The 18,538-nt window shown below is 45.0% G+C and overlaps 1 protein-coding gene across 1 annotated transcript in view; it reads right to left on the reverse strand.

Moving 5' to 3' along the window:
- LOC109878647 (scavenger receptor cysteine-rich domain-containing group B protein) overlaps positions 1 to 830 on the reverse strand; it is a 15,631-nt gene extending 14,801 nt beyond the window's left edge. Inside the window, exons 1-2 of the mRNA XM_031807690.1 lie at positions 755 to 830; positions 376 to 424 (exon numbers count right to left, since the gene is read on the reverse strand). Coding sequence (XP_031663550.1) covers positions 376 to 424; positions 755 to 757 — 52 coding nt within the window. The 5' untranslated portion in view covers positions 758 to 830. The remainder of the gene's footprint in view (positions 1 to 375; positions 425 to 754) is intronic.
- Positions 831 to 18,538: the final 17,708 nt, after the last annotated feature.

Here is an 18,538-nt window from a genome sequence, read left to right on the forward strand (position 1 = left end):
AGAACAAGAGAGAGTAATTGAGGTGGATTGGGTAAATTGAGAGCAAAGGGAAGTGACCTTGTTGTACTGTGCCTAGGGTGCTGATCTCTCTCTCCCTGTCTCTCTCTCTCTCTCTCTCTCTCCCTCTCTCTCTCTCTCTTCTCTCTCTCTCTTCTCTCTCTCTCTCTGTCTCTCTCTCTCTCCCTGTCTCATTCCCTCTCTCTCTCTTCTCTCTCTCTCTCTCTTTCTCTCTCTCTCACGCTCTCTACAAGTTAGATAATTTTGTCATTCCTCAGCGTTGGATGTGAACATGTATTTGTCGAACATGGGTGTTGCAGACAGAAGGTTGGGTGGATGTTGGTGAGAGTTGACGGGAGCCCTGCACACATTGCCTACCTTGGGAATGCGTTGTCTTCATGGAGGTCGTCGTCCGTGGTCCCATTGGCTGGAAAAAAAAGCAGGGAGAGGGAGAGGGAGAGAGAGAGAGAGGGAGAGAGAGAGAGAACAAGAGTGTAATTGAGGTGGATTGGGTAAATTGAGAGCAAAAGAAAGTGACCTTGTTGTAGTGTGCCTAGGGTGCTGATCTCCCTCTCCCGGTCTCATTTTCCCTCTCCTCTCTCCCTCTCTCTTTCTCTCTCTCACGCTCTCTACAAGTTAGATAATTTGTCATTCATGCGTTGGATGTGAACATGTATTTGTCGAACATGGGTGTTGCAGACAGAAGGTTGGGTGGATGTGGTGAGAGTTGGCAGGAGCCCAGCAGCATATTGCCTACCATGGGAATGTGTTTGTCTTCATGGTCGTCGTCGTGGTCCCCATTGGCTGGAAAAAAAAAGGCAGGGAGGAAGGAAAAAAAGAGAGAGAGAGAGAGAGAGAGAGAGAGAGAGAGAGAGAGAGAGAGAGAGAGAGAGAGAGAGAGAGAGAGAGAGAAAGAAAGACGAGAGAGAGAGAAAGAAAGACGAGAGAGAGAGAAAGAAAGACAGAGAGAGACAGAGAGAGAGAGAGAGAGAGAGAGAGAGAGAGAGAGAGAGAGAGAGAGAGAGAGAAAGAAAGAAAGAAAGACGAGAGAGAGAGAGAGAAAGACAGAGAGAGACAGAGAGAGGAAAAAGAGAGAGAGAGAGAGGGACTGTTCAACTGATTTGTTGAAAGGAGGTTCTTGGCCCTCCATAGTACTTTACTTGGCTCCCCATATAACTGTACTTTGCCCTCCATAGTACTGTACTTCGTCTACCTTGTCTATTTCCTGTGATATGAGACACAGCTTGACAACGCAACAGGAAGCCTGTTTAGACCATGTAGCTAAACCAGCGAAGGAGTCGACATACAAATATGTACAGAGGGTTTATACATTCCTGTCTGTGTGACATTTGGGGGTTTTTGTTTTGAGAATGGAATCTATGAACTACTGTCTATGAACTACTGTCCCTTTCCAAATGCTGTCTTTGCCCCCCCAACTTTGTTAACATCCTTGTTGCTTAACCCTCTGTGTGCAAGTTCAAGAATATATCTAACAAGTGGAACTAGCTGGGGTTACTGGAGGAGAAGTTTAGACTGGCTGGGGCACTGGAGGAGAGGTTTAGACTGGCTGGGGTACTGGAGGAGAGGTTTAGACTGGCTGGGGTTACTGGAGGAGAGGTTTGGACTGGCTGGGGTTACTGGATGAGATGTTTAGACTGGCTGGGATACTGGAGGAGAGGTTTAGACTGGCTGGGATACTGGAGGAGAGGTTTAGACTGGCTGGGATACTGGAGGAGAGGTTTGGACTGGCTGGGGGTACTGGAGGAGAGGTTTGGACTGGCTGGGATACTGGAGGAGAGGTTTGGACTGGCTGGGGTACTGGAGGAGAGGTATGGACTGGCTGGGGTACTGGAGGAGAGGTTTAGACTGGCTGGGGTACTAGAGGAGAGGTTTGGACTGGCTGGGGTACTGGAGGAGAGGTTTAGACTGGCTGGGGTACTGGAGGAGAGGTTTAGACTGGCTGGGGTACTGGAGGAGAGGTTTAGACTGGCTGGGGTACTAGAGGAGAGGTTTAGACTGGCTGGGGTACTGGAGGAGAGGTTTAGACTGGCTGGGGTACTAGAGGAGAGGTTTAGACTGGCTGGGGTACTAGAGGAGAGGTTTAGACTGGCTGGGGTACTAGAGGAGAGGTTTAGACTGGCTGGGGTACTAGAGGAGAGGTTTAGACTGGCTGGGGTACTAGAGGAGAGGTTTGGACTGGCTGGGGTACTAGAGGAGAGGTTTGGACTGGCTGGGGTACTAGAGGAGAGGTTTAGACTGGCTGGGGTACTAGAGGAGAGGTTTAGACTGGCTGGGGTACTAGAGGAGAGGTTTGGACTGGCTGGGGTACTAGAGGAGAGGTTTGGACTGGCTGGGGTACTAGAGGAGAGGTTTAGACTGGCTGGGGTACTAGAGGAGAGGTTTAGACTGGCTGGGGTACTAGAGGAGAGGTTTGGACTGGCTGGGGTACTAGAGGAGAGGTTTAGACTGGCTGGGGTACTAGAGGAGAGGTTTAGACTGGCTGGGGTACTAGAGGAGAGGTTTGGACTGGCTGGGGTACTAGAGGAGAGGTTTAGACTGGCTGGGGTACTGGAGGAGAGGTTTGGACTGGCTGGGATACTGGAGGAGAGGTTTTTTATTTTTTATTTTTTTTATTTCACCTTTATTTAACCAGGTAGGCTAGTTGAGAACACCTTTATTTAACCAGGTAGGCTAGTTGAGAACAAGTTCTCATTTGCAACTGCGACCTGGCCAAGATAAAGCATAGCAGTGTGAGCATACAACAAAGAGTTACACATGGAGTAAACAATTAACAAGTCAATAACACAGTAGAAAACAAAGGGGGGGGTCTATATACAATGTGTGCAAAAGGCATGAGGAGGTAGGCAAATAATTACAATTTTGCAGATTAACACTGGAGTGATAAAAGAACAGATGGTCATGTACAGGTAGAGATATTGGTGTGCAGAAGAGCAGAAAAGTAAATAAATAAAAACAGTATGGGGATGAGGTAGGTGAAAAGGGTGGGCTATTTACCAATAGACTATGTACAGCTGCAGCGATCGGTTAGCTGCTCAGATAGCTGATGTTTGAAGTTGGTGAGAGAGATAAAAGTCTCCAACTTCAGCGATTTTTGCAATTCGTTCCAGTCACAGGCAGCAGAGTACTGGAACGAAAGGCGGCCAAATGAGGTGTTGGCTTTAGGGATGATCAGTGAGATACACCTGCTGGAGCGCGTGCTACGGATGGGTGTTGCCATCGTGACCAGTGAGCTGAGATAAGGCGGAGCTTTACCTAGCATAGACTTGTAGATGACCTGGAGCCAGTGGGTCTGGCGACGAATATGTAGCGAGGGCCAGCCGACTAGAGCATACAAGTCGCAGTGGTGGGTGGTATAAGGTGCTTTAGTGACAAAACGGATGGCACTGTGATAGACTGCATCCAGTTTGCTGAGTAGAGTGTTGGAAGCCATTTTGTAGATGACATCGCCGAAGTCGAGGATCGGTAGGATAGTCAGTTTTACTAGGGTAAGCTTGGCGGCTTGAGTGAAGGAGGCTTTGTTGCGGAATAGAAAGCCGACTCTTGATTTGATTTTCGATTGGAGATGTTTGATATGAGTCTGGAAGGAGAGTTTGCAGTCTAGCCAGACACCTAGGTACTTATAGACGTCCACATATTCTAGGTCGGAACCATCCAGGGTGGTGATGCTAGTCGGGCATGCAGGTGCAGGCAGCGACCGGTTGAAAAGCATGCATTTGGTTTTACTAGCGTTTAAGAGCAGTTGGAGGCCACGGAAGGAGTGTTGTATGGCATTGAAGCTTGTTTGGAGGTTAGATAGCACAGTGTCCAAAGACGGGCCGAAAGTATATAGAATGGTGTCGTCTGCGTAGAGGTGGATCAGGGAATCGCCCGCAGCAAGAGCAACATCATTGATATACACAGAGAAAAGAGTCGGCCCGAGAATTGAACCCTGTGGCACCCCCATAGAGACTGCCAGAGGACCGGACAGCATGCCCTCCGATTTGACACACTGAACTCTGTTGAGGTGTGGACTGGCTGGGGTACTGGAGGAGAGATTTGGACTGGCTGGGGGTACTGGAGGAGAGATTTGAACTGGCTGGGATACTGGAGGAGAGATTTGAACTGGCTGGGATACTGGAGGAGAGGTTTAGACTGGCTGGGATACTGGAGGAGAGGTGGGACTGGCTGGGGGTACTGGAGGAGAGGTTTGGACTGGCTGGGGGAACTGGAGGAGAGGTTAGGACTGGCTGGGGGTACTGGAGGAGAGATTTGAACTGGCTGGGATACTGGAGGAGAGGTTTAGACTGGCTGTGTTACTGGAGGAGAGGTTTAGACTGGCTGGGATACTGGAGGAGAGGTTAGGACTGGCTGGGATACTGGAGGAGAGGTTAGGACTGGCTGGGATACTGGAGGAGAGGTTTAGACTGGCTGGGATACTGGAGGAGAGGTTTAGACTGGCTGGGATACTGGAGGAGAGGTTAGGACTGGCGGGGATACTGGAGGAGAGGTTTGGACTGGCTGGGGGTACTGGGGGAGAGGTTTGGACTAGCTGGGGGTACAGGAGGAGAGATTTGGACTGGCTGGGGGTACTGGAGGAGATTTGAACTGGCTGGGATACTGGAGGAGAGGTTTAGACTGGCTGGGATACTGGAGGAGAGGTGGGACTGGCTGGGATACTGGAGGAGAGGTTTAGACTGGCTGGGATACTGGAGGAGAGGTTTAGACTGGCTGTGATACTGGAGGAGAGGTTAGGACTGGCTGGGGGTACTGGAGGAGAGGTTTAGACTGGCTGTGTTACTGGAGGAGAGGTTTAGACTGGCTGGGATACTGGAGGAGAGGTTAGGACTGGCTGGGATACTGGAGGAGAGGTTTAGACTAGCTAGGATACTGGAGGAGAGGTTAGGACTAGCTAGGATACTGGAGGAGAGGTTAGGACTGGCTGGGATACTGGAGGAGAGGTTTAGACTAGCTAGGATACTGGAGGAGAGGTTAGGACTGGCTGGGATACTGGAGGAGAGGTTTAGACTGGCTGGTGGTACTGGAGGAGAGGTTTGGACTGGCTGTTATACTGGAGGAGAGGTTTGGGAAACACTGTTTTCCCTCAACGCTATATCTTTAGACATTAACCAAATAACTGATAAAAGTTGTATCCAGCAATAACGATTGGACATCTTAGGTATATCGCCCATCATTTAGCAACCACACAGATTCCTTAGGGTTGTGTTCTGTTTAGTCTTGTGCTCTGACTCTTGTTCCTCTTTTGGAAAGACTGTGAGAAAGCTGGGCATCACGATTATGCTGTGTTTTACTCCTCAGGTTAATGACGGGTCGGTAGTCTATCCCGCGATTTGAAGTTCTGTTGGTACAGCAAAAGCAAACAGTAATGTGGGTCTATTTCCATCCAGTTTCCTGTTTCCTGTAGAGACGTTATTCTAGTTTCTAGTTCCATTCACTTCCTCAAAAACAGAGAATAGTAACCATTCTAAACACCACACACGAAATACAGTATGTCAATTCACAGGCTTTCTCCCTTTAGGATTTGTTTTTGTTTTTTGGAAGGGGTATTTTATTAGGATCCCCATTAGCTGTTGTGAACGCCTTAGCTACTCTTCCTGGGATCCACACAGAACATGGAACATTTCATAATACAGAACATTAATAGACAATAACAGCACTATATACATTTAGAAATGCACACATAGCCTACATATCAATACACACTATTTACAAACTATTTACAAACTATTTAGGTCAAATAGGGGGAGAGGCGTTGTGCCTTGAGGTGTTGCTTTATCTGTTTTTTGAAAACAGGTTTGCTGTTTATTTGAGCAACATGAGATGGAACGGAGTTCCATGCAATAATGGCTCTGTATATTATTATAATATAATATTTAATATGCTTTCTTGAATTTGTTCTGGATTTGGGGACTATGAAAAGACCCCTGGTGGCATGTCTGGTGGGATAAGTGTGTGTTTCAGAGCTGTGCGTAAGTTGACTATGCAAACAATTTGGGATTTTCAACACATTCATGTTTCTTATTAAAAGAAGAAGTGATGCAGTCAGTCTTTCCTCAACTCTTAGACAAGAGAGACTCACAGCATAATGTTTATAATAGCCCTCTGATTACAATGAAGAGCAAAGTGTGTCGCTCTGTTCTGGGCCAGCTGTAGCTTACAGTAACTAGATCTTTCTTTGAAGCATTTAACAACTTGGCTGGACAATAATCAAAATAAGACAAAAGTAGAGTCTGCAGGACTTTCTTTGTGGAGTGTGGTGTTGAAAAATAATAACATCTCTTTATTACGGACAGACCTCTCCCCATCTTTACAACCATTGAATCAATATGTTTTGACCATGACAGTTTACAATCTAAGGTAACACCAAGTCATTGAGTCTCCTCAGCTTGTTCAACTGTCACATCATTCATTACCAGATTCAGCTTTACCAAATACAATGCTCTTAGTTTTAGAGATGTTCAGGACCAGTTAATTACTGGCCACCCATTTCAAAACTGACTGCATCTCTTTGTTAAGGGTTTCAGTGACTTCATTAGCTGTGGTTGCTGATGCGTATATGGTTAAATCATCAGCACACATGGGCACACAGGCTTTGTTCAATGCCAGTGGTATGTCATTAGTAAAAATAGAAAAGAGTAGAGGGCCTAGAGAACTGCCCTGTGGTACACCACACTTTACATGTTTAACATCATTATAGAAGCTTCCATTAAAGAAAACCCTCTGTTCTATTAGATGGATAGCTCTGCATCCACAATTTGGCAGACGTTGAAAAGCCATAACACCTACGTTTTTTTCAACATGTTATGGCCAATAATATCAAAGGCTGCACTGAAATCTAACAATGCAGCTCCCACAATCTTTTTATTATCAATTTCTTTCAACCAATCATCAGTCATTTGTGTCAGTGCAGTACATGTTATAAGCATGCTGAAAGTATCTTGTTAATTTGTTTACAGAGAAATAGCATTGTATTTTGTCAACCACAATTTTTTCCCCTGACAGTTTGCTATGAGCTGGCAGCAAGCTGATTGGTCAGCTGTTAGAGGCAGTAAAGGCCTCTTTTCCACTCTTGGGTAGCGGAATGACTTTGGCTTCCTAGTGCATGGGTGCTTGTGTCAATGAAACAAGAGGCCCTAAACACATAAACAGTTGTGTTATGTTCGCTATGTGGGTAAGTTATTGAAAAAGTGTCCTAGAATGTTACAATATCATATGTTTTTTTTGGTCGTCTGTATTCATATAGGTCTGAAATCTGCAGTGGGAACAGTAATGTTACGGTTCAATAAAATGAGAAGAGATTCACTTAGAAAACCACTTACCAGGCATGGCTCTTCTGCTGATTTCGGTCAAATCTCCTGAAATCAGAAAATAAAAACGTCACAAAGAAATGTCAGATAGCACAGCAATCCTTCATGAATTTGATCGTTGGCAACATTAAGCCAGTAAACACTTGAAGTTTGCTAACATCTCACTGGTCAAAAGGAAAAAATGAGGGTGGCAGTCAAAGGGAAATCATGAGAGATGGATCTGTCTTTTTGCAATAGGCTACATATGAAATCTAATCTCACGCAATCTAATTTATATACAGTATATCAAATCAAATCGTATTTGTCACATGCGCCGAATACAACAGGTGTAGTAGATCTTACAGTGAAATGCTTACTTACAAGCCCCTAACCAACAATGCAGTTTAAATTATAATATATATATACTGTACATACACTGAGTATACAAAACATTAGGAACACCTTCCCAATATTGAGTTTCACCCCCACCTTTTGCCCTCAGAACAGCCTCAATTCGTCGGGGCATGGACTCTACAAGATGTTCGAAAGGGTTCCACAGGGACACTGGCCCATGTTGACCCCAATGCTTCCCACAGTTGTGTCAAATTGGCTGGATGTCCTTTAGGTGGTGGACCATTCTTGATACACACAGGAAACAGCAGCGTTACAGTTCTTGACACAAACTGGTACCCCTGGCAACCATTACCGTACACAGTTCTTAAATCTATTTTCTTTCCCATCTACCCTGTGAGTGGCACTCAACACGTCTCCATTAGCTTGAGTCTTAAACATTCTTCTTTAGCCTGTCTCCCCCCTTCATCTACACTGAGTGCATGTCATAAGACATCATTAAGGGTTAATAGATTTCACCTGGTCAGTCCATGTTCCATTTAGCAGGCAATTTTTATCCAAAGCAACTCAGTCATCCATACATATATTTATATACGTATATATATACGTGGAGGTGATCATGGGAATCGAACCCACTATCTTGGCGTTGCAAGCGCCATGTTCTACTAACTGAACTACAGAGAACCATGTTCTACTAACTGAACTGCAGAGGACCATGTTCTACTAACTGAACTACAGAGGACCATGTTCTACTAACTGAACTACAGAGAACCATGTTCTACTCACTGAACTACAGATGACCATGTTCTACTCACTGAACTACAGATGACCATGTTCTACTCACTGAACTACAGAGGACCATGTTCTACTCACTGAACTACAGAGAACCATGTTCTACTCACTGAACTACAGAGAACCATGTTCTACTCACTGAACTACAGATGACCATGTTCTACTAACTGAACTACAGAGAACCATGTTCTACTCACTGAACTACAGAGGACCATGTTCTACTAACTGAACTACAGAGAACCATGTTCTACTAACTGAACTGCAGAGGACCATGTTCTACTAACTGAACTACAGAGAACCATCTTCTACTAACTGAACTACAGAGGACCATGTTCTACTAACTGAACTACAGAGGACCATGTTCTACTCACTGAACTACAGAGAACCATGTTCTACTCACTGAACTACAGAGGACCATGTTCTACTAACTGAACTACAGAGGACCATGTTCTACTCACTGAACTACAGAGAACCATGTTCTACTAACTGAACTACAGAGGACCATGTTCTACTCACTGAACTACAGAGGACCATGTTCTACTAACTGAACTACAGAGGAACTTGTTCTACTAACTGAACTACAGAGGACCATGTTCTACTAACTGAACTACAGAGGACCATGTTCTACTAACTGAGCTACAGAGTACCATGTTCTACTAACTGAGCTACAGATGACCATGTTCTACTCACTGAACTACAGAGGACCATGTTCTACTAACTGAACTACAGAGGACCATGTTCTACTCACTGAACTACAGAGAACCATGTTCAACTAACTGAACTACAGAGGACCATGTTCTACTAACTGAACTACAGAGGACCATGTTCTACTAACTGAACTACAGAGGACCATGTTCTACTAACTGAACTACAGAGGACCATGTTCTACTAACTGAACTACAGAGGACCATGTTCAACTAACTGAACTACAGAGGACCATGTTCTACTAACTGAACTACAGAGGACCATGTTCTACTAACTGAACTACAGAGGACCATGTTCTACTCACTGAACTACAGAGGACCATGTTCTACTAACTGAGCTACAGAGGACCATGTTCTACTAACTGAGCTACAGATGACCATGTTCTACTCACTGAACTACAGAGGACCATGTTCTACTAACTGAACTACAGAGGACCATGTTCTACTCACTGAACTACAGAGAACCATGTTCAACTAACTGAACTACAGAGAACCATGTTCTACTCACTGAACTACAGATGACCATGTTCTACTCACTGAACTACAGAGGACCATGTTCTACTCACTGAATTACAGAGGACCATGTTCTACTAACTGAACTACAGAGAACCATGTTCTACTAACTGAACTACAGAGAACCATGTTCTACTAACTGAACTACAGAGGACCATGTTCTACTAACTGAACTACAGAGAACCATGTTCTACTAACTGAACTACAGAGAACCATGTTCTACTAACTGAACTACAGAGGACCAAAAGTGAAATAAACAAGAGAAAATGTACAGTAAACACTCACAAATGTTCCTCACTCAGCTCAGACAACGAGGGGCTTTAAAATAGATTGTCTCCCAATTCAAAAATGAGCTGGGTTGATATATCACTCCATTACACACATACACTCACCGATCTGCAGTATCACTCCGACAGCCACCAGTAGCAGGGACCCTAGCAGGGATGCCAGCAGCCAGACAGCCAACTTCCAGCCCCCACACGGCCAGCACACACACTCCTTTACACGCTGGCATCGCATGGCTCTCTGTCTCTCTCGCTGTCTGACTGACGATCCCATCAGTCTGGTGGAACACACACACAATCTATCAGTGCACTGGACCCTGTGTCTATCTCTCCCTCTCTCTCTCTCTCTGTCTCTGTGTGTCTCTCTCTCTCTCTCTGTCTCTCTTTCTGTCTCCGTCTATCTCTCTCTCTGACTGTCTGTCTCTCTCTCTCTGTCTCTCTCTTTGTCTCCGTCTCCCTCTCCCTCTCCGTCTCCCTCTCTCTCTCTGTCTCCTTGTCTCTCTCTTTGTCTCCATCTCCCTCTCCCTCTCCCTCTCCCTCTCCGTCTCTGTCTCCCTCTCCGTCTCCCTCTCTCTCTCTGTCTCCTTGTCTCTCTCTGTCTAGGTCTCTGTCTCTCTTTCTGTCTCTCTCTGACTCGCTCTGACTCTCTCTGACTGTCTCTGACTCTGTCTCTCTTTCTGTCTGTCTCTCTGACTTCATCTCTCTCTCTGTCTCTCTGACTTCATCTCTCTCTCTGTCTCTCTCTCTGTAACTCTCTCTGTCTCTCTCTCTCTGTCTCTCTCTCTGTAACTCTCTCTCTCTCTCTCTCTCTCTCTCTCTCTCCGTGTCTCTCTGTCTCTCTCTCTGTAACTCTTTCTGTCTTTCTACCCTGTGAGTGGCACTCAACACGTCTCCATTAGCTTGAGTCTTAAACATTCTTCTTTAGCCTGTCTCCCCCCTTCATCTACACTGAGTGCATGTCATAAGACATCATTAAGGGTTAATAGATTTCACCTGGTCAGTCCATGTTCCATTTAGCAGGCAATTTTTATCCAAAGCAACTCAGTCATCCATACATATATTTATATACGTATATATATACGTGGAGGTGATCATGGGAATCGAACCCACTATCTTGGCGTTGCAAGCGCCATGTTCTACTAACTGAACTACAGAGAACCATGTTCTACTAACTGAACTGCAGAGGACCATGTTCTACTAACTGAACTACAGAGAACCATGTTCTACTAACTGAACTACAGAGGACCATGTTCTACTAACTGAACTACAGAGAACCATGTTCTACAAACTGAACTACAGAGAACCATGTTCTACTAACTGAACTACAGAGGACCATGTTCTACTAACTGAACTACAGAGGACCATGTTCTTTCTGTCTTTCTCTGTCTCTCTCTCTCTCTCTCCCCGTGTCTCTCTGTAACTCTTTCTGTCTTTCTCTGTCTCTCTCTCTCTCTCTCCCCGTGTCTCTCTGTAACTCTTTCTGTCTTTCTCTGTCTCTCTCCCTCTCCCTCCGTGTCTCTCTGTCTCTCTCTCTGTCTCTGTGTCTTTTTGTCTCCAAATCTCTCTGTCTAAATATCTCTCTGTCTGTGTCTTTCTCTGTCTCTCTCTCTGTCTCCGTCTCTTTCTGTCTCTGTGTCTCTCTGTCCATGTCCCTCTCTGTTGATTTGCGCTTTTCACACCAAAGTACGTTCATCTCTTGGAGACAAAACGCATCTCCTTCCTGAGCGGTATGATTGTTTGTATCGATGAGCGTGGTACCTTCAGGCATTTGGAAATTGCTCCCAAGGATGAACCAGACTTGTGGAAGTCTACAATTTTTTTCTGAGGTCTTGCTGATTTCTTTTGATTTTCCCATGATGTCAAGCAAGGAGGCACTGAGTTTGAAGGTAGGCCTTAAAATACATCCATAGGTACACCAATTCACTCAAATGATGTCAATTAGCCTATCAGAAGTTTCTAAAGCCATGACATCATTTTCTGAAATTTTCCAAGCTGTTTAAGTCCGGAACCTCCTACAACGGTCCACGGTTCAGAACCTCCTGAGACGGTACACGGTTCAGAACCTCCTGAGATGGTCCGCGGTCCGGAACCCCCAGCGACGATCGGCCGCCCGGAACCTCCTGAGACGATCGGCGGTCCGGAGTCTCCAGCGACGGTCTGCGGTCCAGAGTCTCCAGCGACGGTCTGCAGTCCAGAGTCTCCTGCGACGGTCTGCGGTCCAGAGCCTCCTGCGACGGTCTACGGTCCAGAGCCTCCTGCGACGGTCTACGGTCCAGAGCCTCCAGCGGGGGTTCCCAGTCCGGAGCCTCCAGCGACGATCTACAGTCCGAAGTCTCCGGCGACGATCCACGGCCCGGAGCCCCCGGCGACGATCCACGGTTCGAAGCATCCGGCAATGGTTCACGGTCAGGTTCCTCTGGCGATGAGCCACGGTCCGGTACTTCCGGCAACGAGCCACGGTCCGGTTCCTCCAATGACGTGTCCACGAGCGGAGTGGGTACTTCGCCCCACACCGGAGCCGCCACCGACGGTAGATGTCATGTCCTGACCATAGAGAACTCTTATTCTCTATGTTGGTTAGGTCGAGGTGTGATTTAAGGGTGGGTTATCTAGGTGAATTAGATTTATATGTTGAACTTGTATTGTTCCCAATCAGAGGCAGCTGTTTATCGTTGTCTATGATTGGGGATCATATTTAGGTATCCATTTTCCCATTGTGCTTTGTGAGATCTTGGGGCGGCAGGGTAGGCTAGTGGTTAGAGCGTTGGACTAGTAACCGGAAGGCTTCAAGTTCAAACCCCTGAGCTGACAAGGTACAAATCTGTCGTTCTGCCCCTGAACAGGCAGTTAACCCACTGTTCCTAGGCCGTCATTGATAATAAGAATTTGTTCTTAACTGACTTGCCTAGTTAAATAAAGGTCAAATTAAAACATTTAAAAAATAAATCTTGTCTATGTATAGTTGCCTGTGAGCATTATATTAGCTTTACGTTTCGTTTGTTCTTTAAAGTTTTCTATTCCAAAATGAAGGATGGAAACATACCACGCTGCATCTTGGTCCACTCCTTATAACGATCGTGACAGTGTACCTTTCCAAATCATGTCCAATCAATTGAATTTACCACAGGTGGACTACAATCAAGTTGTAGAAACATCTCAAGGGTAATCCAAGGAAACAGGATGCACCTGAGATTAATTTCGAGTCTCATGGCGAAAGTTCTGAATAAATACAAATACGTTTTTTTCAAACATTTGTACACAAAAGAAAAAGGATTTTGCCATTGTGGGATATTGTGTTTGATTGATGAGGAACATGTTTTGTTTAATCCATATTAGAATAATGCTGTAACGTAACAGTCTGAAGGTGCAGGGATGAGTACAGGGCAGGCTAGTGATGGCTGTTCAACTGTCTGGTAATAGAAGCTTTTTAACAGTCTGATGGCCTGGTGATAGAAGCCGTTTCTCAGTCTGATGGCCTCGTAAAATAAGCTGTTTAACAGTCTGATGGCCTCGTAATAGAAGCTGTTTAACAGTCTGATGGCCTGGTGATAGAAGCCGTTTCTCAGTCTGATGGCCTCATAATAGAAACTGTTTAACAGTCTGATGGCCTGGTGATAGAAGCTGTTTAACAGTCTGATGGTAATAGAAGCTATTCGAAAGTCTGATGGCCTGGTGATAGAAGCCGTTTCTCAGTCTGATGGCCTCGTAATAGAAGCTGTTTAAAAGTCTGATGGCCTGGTGATAGAAGCTGTTTAACAGTTTGATGGTAATAGAAGCTATTCAACAGTCTGATGGCCTGGTGATAGAAGCTGTTTCTCAGTCTCTCTGTCCAAGCTATGATGCACCTTTACTGTCTCTGTCTGCTAGATGGCAGCAGGGTGAACAGACCATGACTCAGGTGGCTGAGGTTCTTGAGGATCTTCTTGTCCGTCCTTTGACACAGAGTGCTGTAAATGTCCCGGAGGGCAGTCAGTGTGCCCCTGGTGATGACCACTAGCACCAGATTGTTCTTCAAGATGTTCAAACGTTCATAGATGACCAGCAGGGTCAAATAATAATCACAGTGGTTGTAGACGTAGAAGGTGCAACAGGTCAGTACCTCAGGAGTAAAGGTCAGTCGGCTTTTCATAGCCGAGCATTCAGGAGGTCGAGACAGAGAGAGATCAGAGAGATCATTGTGCTGTCCAATTAGGAAGCAGGGATTTTAACATCGGCCAAGCAACCCAGCACCGTGGCTGTCCCATTGAGCACAGCGTGCTCACAAACCGCTCAAATCCCCGGCACAAACGGTTCAGTTATGAGGAATGAAAAATAATCTAGTCCCCAATGTTGTGTTTTTCAATACTCCATTCATAGTGGGATGTAGCGCAGGTCAGACGGGGAATAATGTTGCCTTTTGTGTCGCCGTGCTTCTCCTCCCTCCTCTCTGCCCCGCGCCGCTGAAAGATCCTCGGACCCATGAAAATACTCATGAACGTCTAAGATAACCAGGAATATAACACTCTGACTCTCTCTCTCACGGTCACACACACACACTGAAAAGGGAGGAATTTTGACCCCATTAAATTCCGATTTATTGCATCTGTCAACATGTGTGTTTAACCCTTATCCATTAACATGGAAACATCATTTTATTTATTTATTTATTTTACCTTTATTTAACCAGGCAAGTCAGTTAAGAACAAATTCTTATTTTCAATGATGGCCTAGGAACAGTGGGTTAACTGCCTGCTCAGGGGCCGAACGACAGATTTGTACCTTGTCAGCTCAGGGATTCGAACTTGCAACCTTTAGTCCAACGCTCTAACCACTAGACTACCTGCCGCCCCTACACTCTAACCACTAGGCTACCTACCGTCCCTACACTCTAACCACTAGGCTACCATGCCGCCCCTACACTCTAACCACTAGGCTACCTGCCGCCCCTACACTCTAACCACTAGACTACCTACCGCCCCTACACTCTAACCACTAGGCTACCTACCCCCTCTACACTCTAACCACCAGGCTACCTGCCGCCCCTACACTCTAACCACTAGGCTACCTACCCCCTCTACACTCTAACCACTAGGCTACCTACCCCCTCTACACTCTAACCACTAGGCTACCTACCCCCTCTACACTCTAACCACTAGGCTACCTACCCCTCTACACTCTAACCACTAGACTACCTACCCCCTCTACACTCTAACCACTAGGCTACCTACCCCCTCTACACTCTAACCACTAGGCTACCTACCCCCTCTACACTCTAACCACTAGACTACCTACCCCCTCTACACTCTAACCACTAGGCTACCTACCCCCTCTACACTCTAACCACTAGGCTACCTACCCCCTCTACACTCTAACCACTAGACTACCTACCCCCTCTACACTCTAACCACTAGGCTACCTACCCCCTCTACACTCTAACCACTAGACTACCCTACCCCCTCTACACTCTAACCACTAGGCTACCTACCCCCTCTACACTCTAACCACTAGACTACCCTGCCGCCCCGTCAACCCCCACATTGCAGATTTCCTTTTGTTTACCAATTAATAATAGGGAAGAGGCATATCTGCAATCATAATTATTGAAAAAAGAAAATTAAAGAAAATAGTTGTGCATGTAAACACAACAAGAGTGGCAAAGCATTCCAAGGTTGTAGTTGGGTTAAGTGCCTTGCTCAAGGGCACTGCTCGTTTTTAACCTCGTCGGCTCTGGGACTCAAACTAGTGATCTTTTTGTTATTGGCTCAACGCTCTATCCCGCTAGGCTACCTGGCGTCCCAATCTGGAATCTGTCATGTCAAAATTCAGATGCAACTTTTGGAGTCCTTTCAATTATTTCTGTTGTTGTTCCATACACTAAATTATTGTCTTATTAACAAAAGAGTGAATATATACAGAACCACTGTGGTGAACCATATATACAGAACCACTGTGGTGTACCATATATACAGAACCACTGTGGTGTACCATATATACAGAACCACTGTGGTGTACCATATATACAGAACCACTGTGGTGTACCATATATACAGAACCACTGTGGTGAACCATATATACAGTACAGAACCACTGTGGTGTACCATATATACAGAACCACTGTGGTGTACCATATATACAGTACAGAACCACTGTGGTGAACCATATATACAGAACCACTGTGGTGTACCATATATACAGAACCACTGTGGTGAACCATATATACAGTACAGAACCACTGTGGTGTACCATATATACAGTACAGAACCACTGTGGTGTACCATATATACAGAACCACTGTGGTGTACCATATATACAGTACAGAACCACTGTGGTGTACCATATATACAGTACAGAACCACTGTGGTGTACCATATATACAGAACCACTGTGGTGTACCATATATACAGTACAGAACCACTGTGGTGTACCATATATACAGAACCACTGTGGTGTACCATATATACAGAACCACTGTGGTGTACCATATATACAGTACAGAACCACTGTGGTGTACCATATATACAGAACCACTGTGGTGTACCATATATACAGTACAGAACCACTGTGGTGTACCATATATACAGAACCACTGTGGTGTACCATATATACAGAACCACTGTGGTGTACCATACATACAGTACAGAACCACTGTGGTGTACCATATATACAGTACAGAACCACTGTGGTGTACCATATATACAGAACCACTGTGGTGTACCATATATACTGTACAGAACCACTGTGGTGTACCATATATACAGTACAGAACCACTGTGGTGTACCATATATACAGAACCACTGTGGTGTACCATATATACAGAACCACTGTGGTGTACCATATATACAGAACCACTGTGGTGTACCATATATACAGAACCACTGTGGTGTACCATATATACAGAACCACTGTGGTGTACCATATATACAGAACCACTGTGGTGTACCATATATACAGAACCACTGTGGTGAACCATATATACAGTACAGAACCACTGTGGTGAACCATATATACAGTACAGAACCACTGTGGTGTACCATATATACAGTACAGAACCACTGTGGTGTACCATATATACAGTACAGAACCACTGTGGTGTACCATATATACAGAACCACTGTGGTGTACCATATATACAAAACCACTGTGGTGTACCATATATACAGTACAAAACCACTGTGGTGTACCATATATACAGTACAGAACCACTGTGGTGTACCATATATACAGTACAGAACCACTGTGGTGTACCATATATACAGTACAGAACCACTGTGGTGTACCATATATACAGTACAGAACCACTGTGGTGTACCATATATACAGAACCACTGTGGTGTACCATACATACAGTACAGAACCACTGTGGTGTACCATATATACAGAACCACTGTGGTGTACCATATATACAGAACCACTGTGGTGTACCATATATACAGAACCACTGTGGTGTACCATATATACAGTACAGAACCACTGTGGTGTACCATATATACAGTACAGAACCACTGTGGTGTACCATATATACAGTACAGAACCACTGTGGTGTACCATATATACAGAACCACTGTGGTGTACCATATATACAGTACAGAACCACTGTGGTGTACCATATATACAGTACAGAACCACTGTGGTGTACCATATATACAGTACAGAACCACTGTGGTGTACCATATATACAGAACCACTGTGGTGTACCATACATACAGTACAGAACCACTGTGGTGTACCATATATACAGTACAGAACCACTGTGGTGAACCATATATACAGAACCACTGTGGTGTACCATATATACAGTACAGAACCACTGTGGTGTACCATATATACAGTACAGAACCACTGTGGTGTACCATATATACAGTACAGAACCACTGTGGTGTACCATATATACAGAACCACTGTGGTGTACCATATATACAGAACCACTGTGGTGTACCATATATACAGTACAGAACCACTGTGGTGAACCATATATACAGAACCACTGTGGTGAACCATATATACAGTACAGAACCACTGTGGTGTACCATATATACAGAACCACTGTGGTGTACCATATATACAGAACCACTGTGGTGTACCATATATACAGGACCACTGTGGTGAACCATATATACAGTACAGAACCACTGTGGTGTACCATATATACAGAACCACTGTGGTGTACCATATATACAGAACCACTGTGGTGAACCATATATACAGTACAGAACCACTGTGGTGTACCATATATACAGTACAGAACCACTGTGGTGTACCATATATACAGAACCACTGTGGTGTACCATATATACAGAACCACTGTGGTGTACCATATATACAGAACCACTGTGGTGTACCATATATACAGAACCACTGTGGTGAACCATATATACAGTACAGAACCACTGTGGTGAACCATATATACAGTACAGAACCACTGTGGTGTACCATATATACAGTACAGAACCACTGTGGTGTACCATATATACAGTACAGAACCACTGTGGTGTACCATATATACAGTACAGAACCACTGTGGTGTACCATACATACAGTACAGAACCACTGTGGTGTACCATACATACAGTACAGAACCACTGTGGTGTACCATATATACAGAACCACTGTGGT

Source organism: Oncorhynchus kisutch, linkage group LG28 (genome assembly GCF_002021735.2).
Source record: "Oncorhynchus kisutch isolate 150728-3 linkage group LG28, Okis_V2, whole genome shotgun sequence".
Taxonomy (NCBI): domain Eukaryota; kingdom Metazoa; phylum Chordata; class Actinopteri; order Salmoniformes; family Salmonidae; genus Oncorhynchus; species Oncorhynchus kisutch.